This window comes from Dermacentor andersoni, chromosome 10 (genome assembly GCF_023375885.2).
Source record: "Dermacentor andersoni chromosome 10, qqDerAnde1_hic_scaffold, whole genome shotgun sequence".
Taxonomy (NCBI): domain Eukaryota; kingdom Metazoa; phylum Arthropoda; class Arachnida; order Ixodida; family Ixodidae; genus Dermacentor; species Dermacentor andersoni.
This window is the reverse complement of record NC_092823.1, coordinates 130,602,294-130,620,520: the sequence shown is the minus strand read 5'-3', so window position 1 is coordinate 130,620,520 and position 18,227 is coordinate 130,602,294. Positions and strand designations below refer to the sequence as shown.

General features: G+C 43.8%; 1 protein-coding gene across 1 annotated transcript in view; it reads left to right on the top strand.

Annotated features, from left to right (window-relative positions):
- Positions 1 to 18,227, top strand: part of LOC126545064 (venom metalloproteinase BumaMPs1-like) — a 32,372-nt gene that overhangs the window by 10,841 nt on the left and 3,304 nt on the right. The window contains exons 3-12 of the mRNA XM_050192752.3: positions 688 to 780; positions 2,661 to 2,799; positions 5,608 to 5,759; positions 9,176 to 9,247; positions 9,326 to 9,453; positions 9,544 to 9,596; positions 10,819 to 10,927; positions 11,923 to 12,090; positions 14,837 to 14,972; positions 15,209 to 15,367. Coding sequence (XP_050048709.1) covers positions 688 to 780; positions 2,661 to 2,799; positions 5,608 to 5,759; positions 9,176 to 9,247; positions 9,326 to 9,453; positions 9,544 to 9,596; positions 10,819 to 10,927; positions 11,923 to 12,090; positions 14,837 to 14,972; positions 15,209 to 15,367 — 1,209 coding nt within the window. The remainder of the gene's footprint in view (positions 1 to 687; positions 781 to 2,660; positions 2,800 to 5,607; positions 5,760 to 9,175; positions 9,248 to 9,325; positions 9,454 to 9,543; positions 9,597 to 10,818; positions 10,928 to 11,922; positions 12,091 to 14,836; positions 14,973 to 15,208; positions 15,368 to 18,227) is intronic.

The window sequence follows — 18,227 nt, the reverse complement described above, 5'->3', positions numbered from 1 at the left end:
TTTGGCAGCAGTGAGAGTGAGACCATGCACCGAAGTCAATGTACTCACACTCCCGTTAATGATCTCAGTGACAGCAATACAATTACCAGCACCATTTGTCTAAATGAAATACCAAGATTACGTCTCAACCTCTTGCTTCAAGTAAGGCACGGTTTAGGTTGCCACGCTAAAGCTTTTCAGTGTTCCACTTTTCTGTCAGTAAGTAATATTACCTGCGTCGGTGTTAAGAACTTTCCAAAGCTTCTTTCTTTAGCACTCTATCGGCATACTTTTAAAACAAAAGTCATAATTTTTTACATTAAAGAAATGAATACTCTACAGCATTCAACCAAGTGGTACCACAACCAGCATTACCGTAAGCGAGCTTAGAAATTGTTATCAATAACACATCGTAACTTTAACGTAACAGAATATTGTGACAAGTATTCCAGCTCTATGTACTTACATGGGAAGAAAATTATGACGTCAACTCAATATTAGCCTGTTTCTTTTTTTCTCTCCATTTAACATTACGACTGGCATATCAATGTTTGTCCGGATGTACGTACATCGTGCCCCGAGGCCCCATAAGGTTCACAGCTTTTTAAGTGTCATACACTGCATGTCGATTTGTTAATATTGATCACAGAAGTACGCTGAACGTCGTAAAAAGCAATGTTCAGTTATAATCCATCCCCACTTTCGCAGTTCAACGGAGAAGACATCGAACAAAATCTCCACGAAGATGAAAAGCAGTTTGCGACCGTGCACGTCACAAGAAGAGACAGCGGCGTCGAAGTTGTGAGTGTCAAATACTTTTATTCTGATAACAACACCTGTATAACTATTTCCTTGCTTCCATTGCACTTTATCACTTCTTCATTAGTAAATCACCTCAGGCCGAAATTTTTAAAGCAAGCACCGTTTGACAAAGCAATGAGACACAACATTTGCTCGAAAGTTAGGAACCAAAGAAGTGGATTAGCGCATTTTCAGTAATTAGTAAAGTTATCGTAGAAATTTTTCCTGCTCGTATTCTCCACCTAGTCACGTGGCCTATCTGCCAGAACGGCAAGGGCCTGGATAAGATTTTTTTTTTTAGATTCTACATTGAAAGAAACCCCTGGTTAACTGCTGAATCAGTCTTAGAAAATGTGCAGGGCTTCTGATTGTCGCACGTTCTTATCAGCAGCCATTTAATAGTATCCAAGCAGACAACGTATATACACCTTGTAGCTAGCGGATATGACGTAAGTCTCAGAACGTCGCCTCCGAGATTTTTTCTGAGGGCCGTGGGCGGCGCTGAATCTCAAAGGTCAGCCCTGATTGATGCGTAACTCATGATGGCTGCGCTACTGACGGTGAGCAGTAGTAGCCGCTTTTTTCTTTCGTTTTTTACAGTGAACCTGTTTATGGCTATGGTGCCGTGCATTTTTTCGTGTCTATTCAACAAATCTGTGAGCAAGAACCATCATCATCAGCTATGGCTCGTGCCACTGCTCGCGCTCCCATACTGCCCCCAGCGTCCCCATATCTGCCTCTCCCTCTGCGAAGCCGCTGACGGCACTGGTCCACTGCCATTCGGTGCGATGATTTCGGTCTCAAATTATTTGCCTCAGTATATCGCGAAATGAAAACATGAATGTATATAACGAATGTATAACACGAATGAACGCGGATATGTAAAAATAAATGCTTGTGCCTACCTTTCGTCACGATCACCCCCGGTCAAGACAATGAATGTGTTCGTGCCTTTGTTCGAAATTCTGTGTCCCCTCTTTGTCGTGTGCTACACAGCTTCACCGTTCATACGCCTTCACAGAGTGAAATGGCTCGTGACTTTCTTTTAAGTTTCGGTATCAAGAACATGAACTTTTGTAGGCCTTCCCTGACAGAGGCACTCGTATCTCCAATGTAAAATTTGGCACGGACGCTTCACTATATCTGCAATAAACTAGATGTTTCATGAAGCCAAAAATTTTGTTACAGTTGGTCTTTAAATGGTACACAATGGGTAAACAAGCAAGCCACGAAGCCTGGGCTACAACTACGTTGCCGCTATGTTGCCGGAGATAAAGAGGATGAAGTGCTCAGCTCGGAAGGCAATTCTTTCGTTCGGGGCCTCCACTTTGGGATTCAGCCACAGGGATGAATGCTTCGCTGTCCAGAATCTAAACGAATGCTCTGCTAAATTCTTTTTTTTTGCTATTAAGTTAATTATTACTCATTCAATATGACCTTCCTGATTTTATTGTAACAGGTAATTCTACGCTATTCTATGCTATTTCCATAGATATTAGGAAAGTTATGCTCCATAATAATTTGGAATGATTCACCCATTTCATGGCCGATCCCCCATTGTGGGCGGCATAATAATGAAAATAAACACAATTTCACGCCTCTCCGCTAGTGGTCTAGTATTTATTTAATTGATTCGCTAAAGCTTCCCTTCACGTGTAGGCTCGAACACGTGCGTTGGATACTATTGTTATGTCGGTGAATGCCGTGCAACTCGAAAGCTCCACGTGTCAGCTTTGAAAGCACCTGGCCAGCACAGGACGATTCGTAGTAAGCTAGAGCAACATGCGACAGTACATCTGTCATAAGGAAAAATGTAGCTTGCTTAAATTTCATTTCTGTGACACGTAACACAATGCTATCTTACGTGCTGTCTTTTGCAGGAAGGTGTGGTCGGGCCGTACCACAGGATTGAGCCAATGCCCGAAATGGAGAGATCTGACCAAGGCCTCATTCCGCACATGATACACGAAATTGAGAAGAAGGAAATGCTCGACATTGAGGTGGCACCGAGTGGAAAAGGTAGTTAAACAAGTGAATTACATCGCCAGCGTGTTTCATAAGCGAACAGATGGGCTGAATACAGGGCTAGACGGCCTACCATATCAGGGAGCGTGCTATAAAAGCTGGGAAGAAGGACGCCACGTGTGCGCATTTTTGGCCGCCCATATTACTGAGTGTGGATGCGAAGCGCGGTTTCATGAGATCAGTATTCTGGGAAAGCCTGCAAGTATACTTGCAGGCTTTCCTAGAACGCACGCTTGAGAGCAGCACGATACCACTGCGCAAGCGCTCGGTCACGTGGCTTTTCTTTTCATATTTCGCGGGCTTTCTTTCCCTCTCAGGGAAAGCTTTCATATTTCGCGGGCTTTGCAAGCTGGAAAAAAGGACTACGTGAGACGTATCGCAGAGGAAACAACTCGATCAGTGGTTTCTCAAGGTGCTCTACAAATCTGCGTATCATACTTGGGGTCTTCAGCCAATAATTAATAAGTTGGGCAATTAAACCCAATTAATTAGTGAGTTATGGGGAAAATAACAAATTGCCTGAGTTACTCTAGACTATTGCAAATAGTATGCGTTCGGTTCAATTCGCTTACGACGCGCCTTTCATTTTTTTTTTATTTTTGGCTCAAGTTATGTGGGACACCCTGCATATGTGTGCAGCAGGGAAGGAAAAAGAGAGGGAGGTTGCGGTGACTGAAGATTTAGCATATTTGAGGATTCGGGGCGTTGCGATGCTGACAACGCAAACGGCATCAGCGCTTTTCCATGCTGGATCTCCTTTCTTTTTCCGTACGTACTCAGGCGAAGCACGGTGCGCACCGTTTTGACAACATTTTCGAGTAGCGCTGTCGCCGCGATTTCAACTACTTTTTCAAAAAGGAGATGTCGGAAAGCAGCCGGATCCCCTTTAGGCGAAGTCCTTTTTCACTATAATATGCAGTTTACTGTTTTGTTGCACACACAAGCGGGGATTTTATGTACATAAACAAAGAAAGAGAAAGTGAGGATCCCTTTACCTCTGCGTAGCGCGCGCATAGCTTCCAGACGCATTACTTTGATCGCAACAGTCAGTTAAATTTCATCTTGCTTCAAGTATTTAGGTATATTCATGTACTGCTTGTGAACGGACTGTGCCATGCGATCTGTGGTGTCGTTCGGGCTCAATTACGCGAACGACTATTCCAAACTTCTAGCCTGTAACAACGAAAAAAGCTAGTCTTTGACATATCGCTCACTTTTCTGCTTCTAGAAGCTGATGAGGACATCGACGCTTCTGAACGATGCGCAACGACGGCTTCTTCTGAACCTTATGTCGATCTTCCTTACACATCGATCTGAAAATGTATTGTGCTGCTTAAGAAAGTCAAAGTGGAAAACGAACTCAAAATCAAGCCCATCGTCCCTCGCGAACATCTTATACATCTCCAACATCGCTAGGCAACTTACCTCGGCCAGGCGCCAAACATGCGTTAAACCACGGCACGCAACAAAAGATCTTGTGTGTCGTTTATCGCCCCGGATATCGCTCACTGAGAAGGTGACGACGTCCATTAGCGGCCGCGGTGTTATGGTTACAAAAGACCGTGCAACTGAACTTGATTTCCCCTCCTCGAGGACATCGTATTTTCTGCTCTCTGTGTTTATATAGTTTCGTTTTACTAACGAATTCCCCGAATGGTCGAAACGGGAGCGTCAGCAGAAATGCTGATTTCGGGGAGCCCATGAAACAATTTCCCACTGCGGAACACAACTGTCATACCCTACCTAAGAAGCGCAGGCGTCTGTATATGTCGAGGTGGCTGTGGACCACTGCACAACCATCATCTATCCCCATTCTCGAACCCAACGCAACTCGTGAGTCGTAATTAGATCTGCAACTGAGGTGCGCCAACTGATGTATTTACTTGAAGAATCGCGCGATCTATTAGCACTCGTTGTCAGCCTATATGGTTCGATGGTTTCATACCGAACCGGTAATCATTATTAAATTTTTCCGTTCAGGCAAAAATGCTCATTTAGTTATATGTCTAGTGGCCAGTTAAAGAACCCCGGGGGGTCAAAATTGATCCGGAGTCCCCCACTACGGTGTGTCCCATAATCACATCTTGACTTTGGCACGTAATCCCCAGAATTTATCTCGTTTAAAGAAAGCGTGTCACTAATTTCTCTTTCCCCTTCTTCCCTTCTTCTGACCCCGAATTCACAGTTGTTCCAACACTGTCCGTAGCGCTCATTTTAAATAAAAGGTAAAGAAGCTTTCGCTTGCGCCATTTCGCCTTAACGAGAAAGTTTCAGTGACAGACAATCTCAGTCCCCAATAGTGCAGCTCAATTTTAAAACGTCCGCTTGACCTACAAGGACGTGACGCCTTGACGCCTTGAATAAACGCTACGCCCGAGCAAGAGCGACGTTCAAATGTGGGAAACGTTTGGGTACAAAACCAAAAACTAAGTCTCTTTTTTTTTTTCTAATATGGTACGCCACGCACGCTTTCATTATTACTGTTTTACACTGCTGAACTTTAAGCATGTAAAGTTTCGTGAAACGCTCAGCTAAATGGAGTCTCCCGCTGTGCCAAATTACTAGTGCCAACGCTAAACTGAAAGCTAGACGTTCTCTCAGAAAAGGGGCGAGAGGAGGATGGTGGCATATGCTAAAGTGTTTTTTCCGCAAGGAGGCGCTACGCCGCTTAATCACTCATTGGCAAGCGCAAAATTCTGGGTCTCCTATGAATACGAAAATTGCCTACTGCTAGGTGTTTCCTATTTTATTACAATTTTGGTTGAAATTCTCGCATACTCTCTTTCTCAATTTTTTATGTAGATGCTTGGATCGTGAACGAAAGGACTTACGGAGCTCAAAGTGTTCCCATGGAAGTTACGATAGAAATTTTCATGGTCTCTGATTACCTGCATTTTAAGTACTTCAAGACTACGCTTCAGTTAATAAGTTATCTCTGCGTACAGATCAACTCTGTGAGTATCAATCAGTCTACATTCAGAACTTGCTTTACTGAAGCACCACCTACCGGCAACTTTTCGCACCACGAAACATTTTCTACCAAATTGCCTTGGAGAGTTGATGTCAATTTCATGAAAGTGACCATCTTAAGACCACGCGTGAAAAAGAAACCGATATAGTACATAGTGCTGACAATTTATATCCGTTCCGTCAACTTGAAACGTTCAGAGTTGACACATACCCAAAGAACACTTACTCCAAAACTCAGCATCGGGAACAAAACAATGGCTTCAATGACATTTGTATGCTGATGAAGACTGTAAAGGTACCTTTGAAAACTAATATGTAGAGGAACAAGGTAATGTCTAGGAGCGTGTCAAGAAAACAAGAGTGCGTGATTGATGGTCAGCCCCACGAAAATGTACACTTATTGCTAATGCGCTTTTTGAAGACAACCGGACAAGATGAGCGCTTGCGAGTGAACATTATTATGCGAGCGAGCGCACAATGATTCTTCTTCTCCCTCTTCCTTCCCATCTTCCTTTCCCTTTTCCCTTTCTCCACTAGTAGGGTAGCCAACCGGGCAATACCTTGGTTAACTTCCCTGCTATTGGTTCTTATTTCTCTCTCCCTTTCCCTACGCGAAGTTTCACAGGGTCTCCCTATAGCACGCAGAAAATATACAGACGAATAAAATGGGTTGGAGTGCATAGGGGTAGGCGTTATTAAGTAATTGACGCCGACTTGCCATTATCTTTCAAAAGAATAGTTACTATCACTGCTACCTCTGCAAACCTGCGGGGGGGGGGGGGGGGGGGCTGAACTCATAATTAGCTGCAATTTTCGGTTATTGAGACTTTCAGTAGCCAACTTTTCCTATTCTGTCGAAGTTAATAAAAACAATTATACAAAGAAACCTTCAGAAGGAATTAAAAACTGCGCAATGAGCGATAGAGCGAAAGATGTTCGGTGCAACATAAAGAGACAGGAATACGGCGATGCGCATTAGACAACAAACGAATGTATTTGATATGTTAGTTGGGCAGGCTATGTAATGCGTAGGGTAGATAACCGGCAGTCGTTTAGAGTAACCCAGTGAGCGTCAAATTAAGGAAAACGCAGCCAGGAACAGCAGGGGGTTCGGTCACCTGATGACAGACAGACAAAGAACTTTAATGAGGTCCTGAGAAGCGCCGCACTTACAGCAGCACCGCAGGCCGCTCCCACGTCGAGACGGGGAGGCCTAGCCTCACCGCCACATCATGGGCTCTCTGGTCACCTGATGTGATTTGGAAATTTGCCGATGTATGGTATAGTCGGCTGAAGCAAAACGATGGTAACTAGAAATCGACAGCAGAGACCTTTATTTTGCAAAAAAAATTGCTATAATTTATGGTCGTGATGATGTGTCCGTCGAACTCAAGCATATTATTTTATCGTGAATTAAAGATACAATTTTTTTTAATCTTAAGTTAATGCTCGTTTTTTATTTGAATAACTCACTAAACTCGAAACATTACAATAAATTTGGAAATTAAGTTGGCAACACTGCCTCTGGGACGACAAAAGCTGGTGCAACTATTAAAAGCAAAGCTGATATCGCTATTAAAGGTAACAAGGCCCTCGCGCCATAATACCCCATATAACATCACCATCATCAAAGGGAACAAACTGCCATATTGATCGACAGAATGTGTATGCGCAAAATTCTTCGTTTTCGTGGGTTCTGAGACGATCGAACCGCTTCATTCCCACACACACAAACGCGTACATACATACATACATACATACATACATACATACATACATACATACATACATACATACATACATACATACATACATACATACATACATACATACATACATACATACATACATACATACATACATACATACATACATACATACATACATACATACATACATACATACATACATACATACATACATACATACATACATACATACATACATACATACATACATACATACATACATACATACATACATACATACATACATACATACATACATACATACATACATACATACATACATACATACATACATACATACATACATACATACATACATACATACATACATACATACATACATACATACATACATACATACATACATACATACATACATACAAGTTAGTAACGATCCACCTTCGACAGTGCCCCTTATGACAGGGACCAAACAAATGATCACAAAACTTGTGCCGTGTCATTTTACTCTGACTCTGTCCCCAGTGGTGAGATTTAAAATATGTAATTAGAGCATGTCTGTGTGTCACGTGTATTGAAACAGAAAAAGCAAAAGGAAAAGCTTCTTCAAAGGGTCCTGTGACTTTGAAGCGGCAAAGAACATCATTTAGGAATATTTTGATTCAACAAGACTAGGCGTAGAAACATCACCCCATAAAAAATAATGGAAATATGTTCCATATTTTAATATACCGAGCAAGCGAGCCAAGCTAACGTCATAAGTGCTTCAACATTCCGCGCCCCTTGGCAGAGCTAGCCCAGCATCTTCACATTCATTTAGCGCGTGAAGCTTCTCAGATGCGCTGTTTATTTGTAATTTTTAGTGCAAACGTCCGCGAGTACACTTTAAGACGAGATGACCCACCTATGACATAGCACTGTGTGAGCAGAGCCATTTGCTGCCAAGTTCCGTGCCTGAGAGGGAAAGTGCATTACAGAAAATTTGACGGTGTTGTGGTGCACGAAAAAGTGCACTTAAGGTTCATTCAAGCAATTACATAAAAAAGTTGACTTCATAAAATAACAGCCGAAGTTCAGCACTGTAGCTCATTCAAACGATCTCGTAAAAACAGTTGACTTCATTAGTGCAAATAACAGCCGAAGTTCGGCACTGTAGCTCATTCAAGCGATCTCATAAAAAAGTTGACTTCATTAGTGCAAATAACAGCCGAAGTTCAGCACTGTAGCTCATTCAGACGATCTCATAAAAAAGTTGACTTCATTAGTGAAAATAACAGCCGAAGTTCAGCACTGTAGCTCATTCAAACGATCTCATAAAAACAGTTGACTTCATTAATGCAAATAACAGCCGAAGTTCAGCACTGTAGCTCATTCAAGCGATCTCATAAAAAAGTTGACTTCATTAGTGCAAATAACAGCCGAAGTTCAGCACTTTAGCTCATTCAAGCGATCTTATAAAAAAGTTGCCTTCATTAGTGCAAATAACAGCCGAAATTCAGCACTTTAGCTCATTCAAACGATCTCATAAAAAAGTTGACTTCATTAGTGCAAATAGCAACCGAATTTCAACACTTTAGCTCATTCAAGCGATCTCATAAAGAGTTGACTTGATTAGCGCAAATAACAACCGAAGTTCAGCACTTTAGCTTCCAAATTGACTTTCACATTCGAACACGTCCTCCGTCATTCCGCAGGTTAACATGAGGTACATAGATACAAGCGAGCCAAGGGTGAAGTTCCTCTTCGTCGGAGTCGAGAAAGACCAGGTAGTTAGTTTTCTTGCATTCATCATTCCTAACATGTTCTGTCAACTTGCACCGACCTCTGACTTTTTTTTTATTCAGTTCAGCACTTATAAGAATGGTAGCGGCATATTAATGGAAAGCTCATCATCTCTTGACGAATTTCGTGTGTACGCCGATAGCAGAAGATACGAGTACGGTCATCCGGATATGGTGTACCTGATGACTGGGTACGTTCGCCTATTTATTTATTTTTCTCTTTTTAAAATAAAGCTTTGTTGTTAAGCAATGTCTAATTTCCGTACGGCTCCTTTTCGCAGGCATGAAGTATACTCCGAAGACACCGTGGGCACGAAGAGCATGAATGTGTTAGGTAATCTTATTAAGCTGCCACATAAATGTATAGTGTCAAATCAAACTGCTTTAACGCTTTAATGATGACACATATAAATACGCGAAAAAATTTCTATTTTCTATCGCATTGCGCAAAACGCATCAAGAATAAGCATAATCGAAGAAAACAAAGAAAAGCTTTTTCAACAAAGGGGGGGGGGGGGGTGAGGGGACCCAAGTTCCAAGGCAGAAAACTGGAAGTGGGCGTCACCACAAGCCACTTATGGCGTCCTTTGGAATTTGTACAGACATCCCTCGTCATATTCAAACTATAGGTCTAGACTTCATTTGTTTTACATCTCGTGTATTACACCGCTGCAGCTGGAGATCTTGCAACGGTCTGTCTCCTCTGACCGTGCTTTCAAGATGATGATTATTATGAAGAGGATCCTTTTTTTTTATGACTCGTACCCATAAGGGGGATAGGCAAAGAATCCGGCGGCAGGGGCTCGCTTAAGAAAATTCCTATTTGAAGAGGAGGCTTTCAAAAGAAAGCGAGTCGCGTGCCCCACTTCTACCTGACCTTCTTCAGTCCGGTGCGATTGCGGCACATTTTCCCCGCGCACTACCCGAGAGCTCTTTGCAAGTTATGTCAGGCAACTAGAGCGACGCTCTCGCACACGTTGTGGGAGTGTCCTGTTATAGCAGCTCAAATGGCAGTAGCTCCGGAGGCTCTTGCGTCGAAGCGGGCCGCCGCTCTGCGCAGCTCCAACCTCAAGACACAAGAGTTGGCAGTCCAGCGGGCCCGGGAGGCGGCGACGAGGCAAGTCTTTGAAGTCCCCGCATGGGAGACCTGAGCCCAGGTCGTTAAATGTTGCCGGATTTTCTATAAAGTTGGATCCTCGTCCATTGTCCTTGCTCTTAACTAGCAAATGATGCTTGTTGCCTGACATGCAGTGTTGGCCGAAGACATTTAGCCTGAAGCTTTGCACTCGATACCGAAACTCAGCAACAACAAAAAAATCCTGGTTTGTTGAATTAAGGCAACATTCGTAAATGTTGAGGTTTAAGCGGTATTAATTACGATATGGCCACACGCTGTTGAGGAGTCACAACCTAAGTTACCGCATATAGAGAATTAGCGGTGCTAGGTACTCGCCTATTTTCGTTTTTATGTTTCATTCAGCATCAGGTGTACAATGACGAAGCTCCATTATCAGCCGAAAGCTAAATCACCCTTGAACCCGCTTGCTTTCTCGCAGGCATCGGCTTTGTAGGTGGCTTGTGCACCCGGTTCTTCGTGGCGCTTGGTGAAGACAGCGCTGGTCTCTACACCGGAATGCATACGCTGACGCACGAAGCGGCCCACGTGTAAGAATGCAGCAACATGCGCTTCATAACCATTGTTTAGCCTCTCTCGCTCATATTGCTTGGACAAATAACCGCTTAGCTTCGGGAATTACGGATCGCGCACAGCCGGGAACGAAGGCTTCCAATCCATGTGTATTGCGGAAAAGCGTCCTGAGCATCTCATGGCATGAGCGGCCGCCGCGGTAGGGAATCGAGCTCACGACCTCGAGTTTAGCAGCGCAACGCCATAGCAACTGGTGGGTGCGTGTGGGCGGGCGCGCGCGCTATACTTTTTGATAATTAGCTGCATATATATTTGTATAAATATTATCACACGGCGCAGGAAGAAGGCGATGACAAATCAATTAACTAAATAAGAAGAAGAATCAACTGACTAGTGGGCAAACTTGTGCCCGAAAGGACTAGCCCAAAAGCGGTGACACTGAGAAGCGCGCCAGCTGCCGGCGGGTCAGAACTAAAGCGGTTCTGGATCCCTCGGCCGCTATTTATTCATGATGTACATCCTTCGAGAGGCAGCCTCTTCGGATACCCTTCTCGCTTTGCTGCGTACATGGAGCGTTGGATCCTGGGAACAGCATTACCATACCCGTAACGTGGCGCTTTGTTCGGGTTAAGTTTGAGTGTCAGTGGCCGCTGGAGTAGCGGCCGCTTTCTCCAGCCGCAGTTGAGACCTTGAGTTATCGGTATAGCGATGCTGAGAATCACGGCTGTCGCTGCAACGGCTAACGAACACCGAAGCGTTCGCACAATTATCCGCGGGCGATACAACATCCGAGCGGTGCAGCGGACAAGCAGACGACCAGCGCAGCAGCGTGGGGTCTAATAAAAACGACTTTTTGCCATCACGTGTTCGGGTGCTTTTACCATTACTCATCCTTCTTTTTTTTTTTTTTGATAGCTAGATTCCGAGAATGTCCCATGATGCTTCCTCCTAGTTATCTTTTTCTTTCATTTTCATCGCGGAGTCTAACTGGTTTCCAAAACATATCGCCAAGGCTCGGGGCCGCTCACGATGAAAGCCAGCCAAAGTCATGGATTCCAGGCGACCCAGGATCACTAGCCTGTCTCTGGAGTGAAGGTCACATCATGAGCTACGTCGAAGGCGGAACGAAACATCACCGTTTTTCAACATGCAGCCTGAGGCAAATTCGAAACCTCGTAATGTGAGGTCCTTTCATTCTTCTTCTTGTGTAGTGTTTATGCAGTGCTATGTAGAGTCTTGTACAGCGTTATTCAATGTGCAGCAATACGTTTATCTAGTTTAATTACTAACACGGGACCCTGATCATGAGAAGAAAATTTACATATTTTGGAGTGCGTACGGCAGTCGTTACCAAATTCTCACTGGAAGCTTACCACTATCGTTGAAAAGAAAAGTATACAATCACTGCGTTCTGCCGGTGCCTAACACGTGGGGCAGAAACTTGGAGATTAACAAAGAATTACGAGAACAAGTTAAGGACCGCGCAATCATCGATGGAACGAGAAATGTTAGGTGTAACGTCAAGAGACAGGAATAAAGCAGCGTAGATCAGAGAACAAACGGGGATAGCCGATATTCTAGTTGACATTCTAGTTGATATTCTAGTTAGAGGGTCGAACTTTCCCTAAAATTTTCTGACGAATCCCCCCTTTCCCATGGAACATAATGTTCCAGGAGAGAGGCTCCTAGGGAGCGACGTGGATGAAAGGACAAGCTTGAATGTGAAAGTAAGATGAGGGCTAGCGGCGGTCCGAAGGAGGGGGGGGGGGGGCGGTGTCATAGGGATTATCCCCTCTCCTATGCATAGAGCATTGCGACCTCACTCACGGCGCGCCTCTACCTCACTCTGGATTGTGTTAACCATAACTGCTGAGGGGGATCAGCACCAAATATTCCACACACAGATAGAGAGGAGACGAGCAGGTGCATAAAACTAGGAGGCATTGTTGCTCTTCACCAGGCCTTCTTGGTACAAATCGTCGACCACGCTGCGCGGAAGCATTCCGAGAATGTTGCGACTTACTTGTCTGGGATATTCGTAATAAGCACCCTCCCCTCACCCCTTTCATTTTTTTTCTTCCTTTTATTTCCCTTGTCTCTGACTTTCATTATATTAATAAACTTGCGAAGAGCTTGCTCTTAAGGCTAGTTCGTACACGCTGTTAAGAATAAAAACATGGCGAAAGAACGGGACAAGAAAGAAAGACCTACAGAACGCTGATTTGCTTGCGCACGGCAAAATATATATCAAGGACGGGGATGCTGGGCCAGGAAAGCTAAGAAACCGCCACAACAAACAGATAAGAAGGCAAGTGGGTGAGTGGCTTCGAATGCCACGCAGAAACAGAAATGTGGGAATGTTAGGGGCCGCCGCGCCGTTCAGCAACGCGGTGAATGCTGAAGAGGGCGATAGTGACTAACGAAAAAGAATTTGAAGAAGGGGAGTATGGTGATGGAAACGAGTACGGGGGGGGGGGGGGGGGGGGGACGCGCATAAGAGGCGTCAAGAACAGAGTTGACGGATAGTTATTAACAGCATTCTCTTCCTAATGTAAACCGTGTACCTATATAAACATAATACCAAATATTGACAAGCGAAATGAAAACATGTATAGAGCAGCGCTCAAAATGCGCATTAGGGAGCATCGTAGTCGTCCCTGAAATTGCATTTTATTCGGCATGAGTGGAGATCTCGGGCGAATACAACTTTTTCCGGCATTCCATTACGATACATGTGCCACCCTCGCTGTCTCCGGAAGCGCTCGCGCAGGCTGCTTCTCAAACAAAAAGTAGTGTCGTCTAAACGCCACAGAGAGTGCCTACAATTATATAACCTCGCGAATGATAGGCGAGCACCCCGAAGCAAAGTTATCAGATAGAGTACGCCGTTCTTGCAAAGAATGCGCAGAAGTGAGCTGCGAAATGCATCGCTGTTCCAGTTAACATTTCTTCATGCTGCATATCTTCTGAAGTGCGGAAACATTAATTTAGAGGGCAAAGCAATAATTCTTTGGGCAGTCGTTTATTTGCATTCTGCAATCACAACATACACCCTTAAGTCATCAGTTGAGATGTTGGTTAGCGGAATTTTGTTAATTTATTACACAAATTCTGCTGTTCGCCACTGCTAGGGAAGAATAGTCCGCGCAAGTTATAATTTGGTTCAAATGCTCTATTTTTATGCCGCGTGTTTCCTTTGTACACTTTGCATAAATTAAAAAAAAATAGTTGTGGTATATAGCACAATTTTAATCCTTGAAACTCATAGCTCGGAGAGGCGGACATTACTTGCACAAAATATTCAAAATCATGACTGACTAATTAAATAATTTTCACTATTTAAGCGTTACCTAATTACTATTTTATTAATATTGATGTTTACGAATTCTAGACTGTGAGTTCGCAAGTCAGTTCACAAGACGGCGAGTTTGCACATCTGCTGAGGACTAATTCTGAGGATGACACCTGTGTCAAAATATTCATTCGCAATGACTGCGACGAAGTAGATTGGCGTTCCCATTATTTTTGTGTTTTACTGCATAAAACGGCGCTTCCTTTAAATCGAAGTGGAACAACAGTGGATTTTTACCGCGAGTATGAGGCACATATCTCGAAACTAGGTCCATACGAAAAATTCATTCCTAGTGGGTATGAATTTCGAAGTCACCGGGTGCAACTAAGAAATTTCGATGTGTGTCGCAATTCAAGAAAATTCTTTAATTATTCTATTACGCATATCGATCTCTTCAAGTAGTTTCCTTCTCGTTGAGTAATCCAGCTCAAGTATTAAATTGTGCTGTATCTGCGACAGGCATTTTTTTTTCATTTCTGTATAGTAAAGAAAAAAAGGGAAATACTGGGAAAGAAAGCACCTAATTGGTATAAGTGGAGACGCTCGTTGCCTAAACAGGAGATATGCATTACAGATTGCGAGGATCGGCTTGCTGGCGAGTGAGTAACACTGGACACACGAACAAGGGCAGGTACCCCGGTATGGAAGTAGCACCCAACCAGTTCTGCCGAAGCGTCTTTCCGGACAAAGACAACGTGACCGCCGACATGGTGAGTGAAGCGTCTCCTTTTGTCGAGGTCATTTACTGGGAGATGTGTCAACATAAACGCTGCACTCTGTCGCCGATAGAGGCTCAATAACTGCCGAGTGCATGAGACCTTTGCGAAATTCCATTCGCGAGATTGGAAAGTTTTGACAGCACTGTTACCAGATATAAATCGCAACGCTGCCTATCCTCCCCGCAAAGCAGAATTTAACCTTTCTTTTTTCTTTTTTTTTCCTTCAGGATTCGGACCGTATGAAATATTGCATGGTGAAGTGCCAATATCCGATATTTCAACAGTACTGCAGTAATAAATATGGTCGCCAACGATGTTACACATATACGACGATTAAATACTTGTACAAACACGCACTGGACTACATGCCCTGTGCAGTAGACAAGGTAAGAGGCTAAGTGAACCAAGGAAACTGCTGCAAATCAACGTCTTATAAGTTTTCTCAGCCTTCGAAACATTGCAGTGGGTGTTACATCCCAAATATCAGATTATTCAATTCTTTCAAAGACCGTAAAAATGATTTGTATACGAAAGAATGTCGCTGATAAATGGCATCGCAACAACATAAGGTGTGGTCAGCCCATTAGATGAACTCCGCGCAAAAATTTATCTGGCACGCTCGGCTCACATTGCGGTGACAGGATTTCTGGGGAAGGACCAGCTGGGTTTACGGCCCCGCCATCCTCCCGGACACCCCGTGCCTCCCTATAAGGCGAGCTAATCTAAAAGTGTCTTTGTCCTTATGTACATTTGTATGGAGAGAATTGTGTAGACTCTTTCAGTCCCGTGTAATGGGTGACCGTCCTATAGTTGAGCAAAATGGTTTTCTAGGCCAATTGGTACATGATAACAGTGTGGTATGGTTCTAACGGCCAGAGACGCGCGCACTTTGAAAAAAGAAACGCCCAGGAAAACGCTTCTTACAACTGAAGTTTATTGCGAACAAATGTTTTTTTTTTTACGTTTGCTTGGGGGGGGGGGGGGAGGCGAGAAATTAATTATTAGAAGGTGTGCTGTTTAAGCTGTTTGAAGATATTGGAGCTCTTGTGGTGATAACGATATCTAGGGTTTGCTAACGCATGCGACTTCAAAAATTGCTGTTTCTAGTGGCAGCGAGAACTAGCAATAAATCTCTGCTTGAAAGCCAGTGCTGCGTGTTGTCTCGATGTACCATCTGTGTCCATGACATTGTGACTGCGCTACAAAAAATTTGTAGACGTCAGAAAGATTGATTTGTGTCGTGATGTCACAATAATGCCGCTGACGTCCGGTTCGTCATTGGGAAACTGACTTCAGTATGAAATTAAAACTGTTTGTCTTTCCCAATGTTCATGCTTGTTAACGAGTCAGAGCCCGCCGTGAATGGCTATATTGTTGCGCACGAGGTCGCGGAGTCAAATCCCAGCCGCGGCGACCGCATTTAAACGAGGGCGAAATGCATAAACACCCGTGTACTGTGCTTTGGATGCACGTTAAAGAACCCCAGGTAGTTGAAATTAATCGGAAGTCCCCCACTACGAAAGTGCCTCATAATCAAATCGTGGTTTTGGCACGTAAAACCACAGAATTCAGTTTTCAGAATTCAGAATTCAGCGTGTGGTAGACTCTGCATATTTCAAAATAAGTGTCAGTACTTATTCAAAATTTGGATTTGGATTTGGGAAGTTACCGCAAGGAACACACGCAAGGACAAAACGAAGCGGTGCTGACAACTGATGATTTAAAGGGACACTAAAGCGAAACAATAAATCAGTATAAACTAATGAACCATTGTTTGAGAACCCTGCAGGCAGTCATTTAAAAAAAACTGTTTGATTATTAGATGAGAAAATGAAGGTCCAACTATCAGTACTTGAATTTCGCGCCGAAACCCCAGCGCCACTACGTCAGTGTGACGTCAGGGATTCCAAAGTATGTTTTCGCATTTGGGCCGCGTTGGCTGAATAAAGGTTCCCGAAACTTGCCATGTTTAATATTTGGTTCCTTTGGAATGCAGTGTAGTCAATCTGTACCGCTATATTTAATTAGTAGGCCCTAGAAGATGCCATCAAAATCCAATACGTCACAGCCCACAGGTGCGTTAACTTAAGTAGGCGTCGCCACCCGTATTTTGTTCTTGCGCTTTTCCTGGCTTACCAAACGCCTTATCGTTGTAAGAGTGGTGTTTTTGGTGTTATAGAACGGTAATTTACTGATGCAAAAGAAATCGTTTTTCACTTTAGTGTCCCTTTAATGAAACGAACACCGAGCTTATATGGATCAGGCACACATGTGCACCAGTAACGAAATGAAAATAACAAATATAACAACCAATAAAGACAAATAAAAACAGAGAGCGATATACCTTGCGGTAACTTCCCAAATCATGAATCACCAACTGGCCTGCCTACACACACCCACACGCACACTATATCTCATTTAAAAGCCTACTGCAGCATAAGTTCGCTACGGTTAAATTGGCTATAAATGAGCAGTACATGCTATATATCGCAGTGATATTGGCAAAGCTAGAGGGCTCGTAATCGAATTTTCTGAAAGTACGTACCACTCCTTTAATAACACTTATTAAGGCAGCGCAGGCACTTGGTTGTAAATGAAGGCAGCACTCGTACACCAAACCTAATACTTTGCAGATGGCTGCGTGGCTGTGTGTGTGTGTGTTCGTGTGTGTGTTTGTGTGTGTGTTTGTGTGTGTGCGTTTGTGTTTGTGTGTGTGTTTGTGTGTGTGTGTGTTTGTGTTTGAGTGTGTGTTTGTGTGTGTTTGTGTGTGTGTGTCTTCGTGTGTGTGTGTTTGTGTGTGTGTGTGTGTTTGTGTGTATGTGTTTGTGTGTGTGCTTGTGAGTGTTTGGTTGTGTGTGTGTTTGTGAGTGTGTTTGTGTGTGTTTGTGTGTGTGCTTGTGTGTGTGTGTGTTTGTGTGTGTGTTTGCGTGTGTCTGTTTGTGTGTGTGCTTGCGTGTGTGTGTTTATGTGTGTGTGTTTGTGTGTGTTTGTGTGTGTGTGTTTGTGTGTGTGTGTTCGTGTGCGTGTGTGTTTGAGCTTGTGTGTGTGTTTGTGTGTGTGTTTGTTTGTGTGTGTGTGTGGTTGTGTGTGTGTGTGTGTGTGTGTGTGTGTGTGTGTGTGTGTGTGTGTGTGTGTGTGTGTGTGTGTGTGTGTGTGTGTGTGCGTGCGCGCGCACCCGCCGTGGTTGCTCAGTGGCTATGGTGTTGGGCTGCTGAGGACGAGGTCGCGGGATCGAATCCCGGCCAC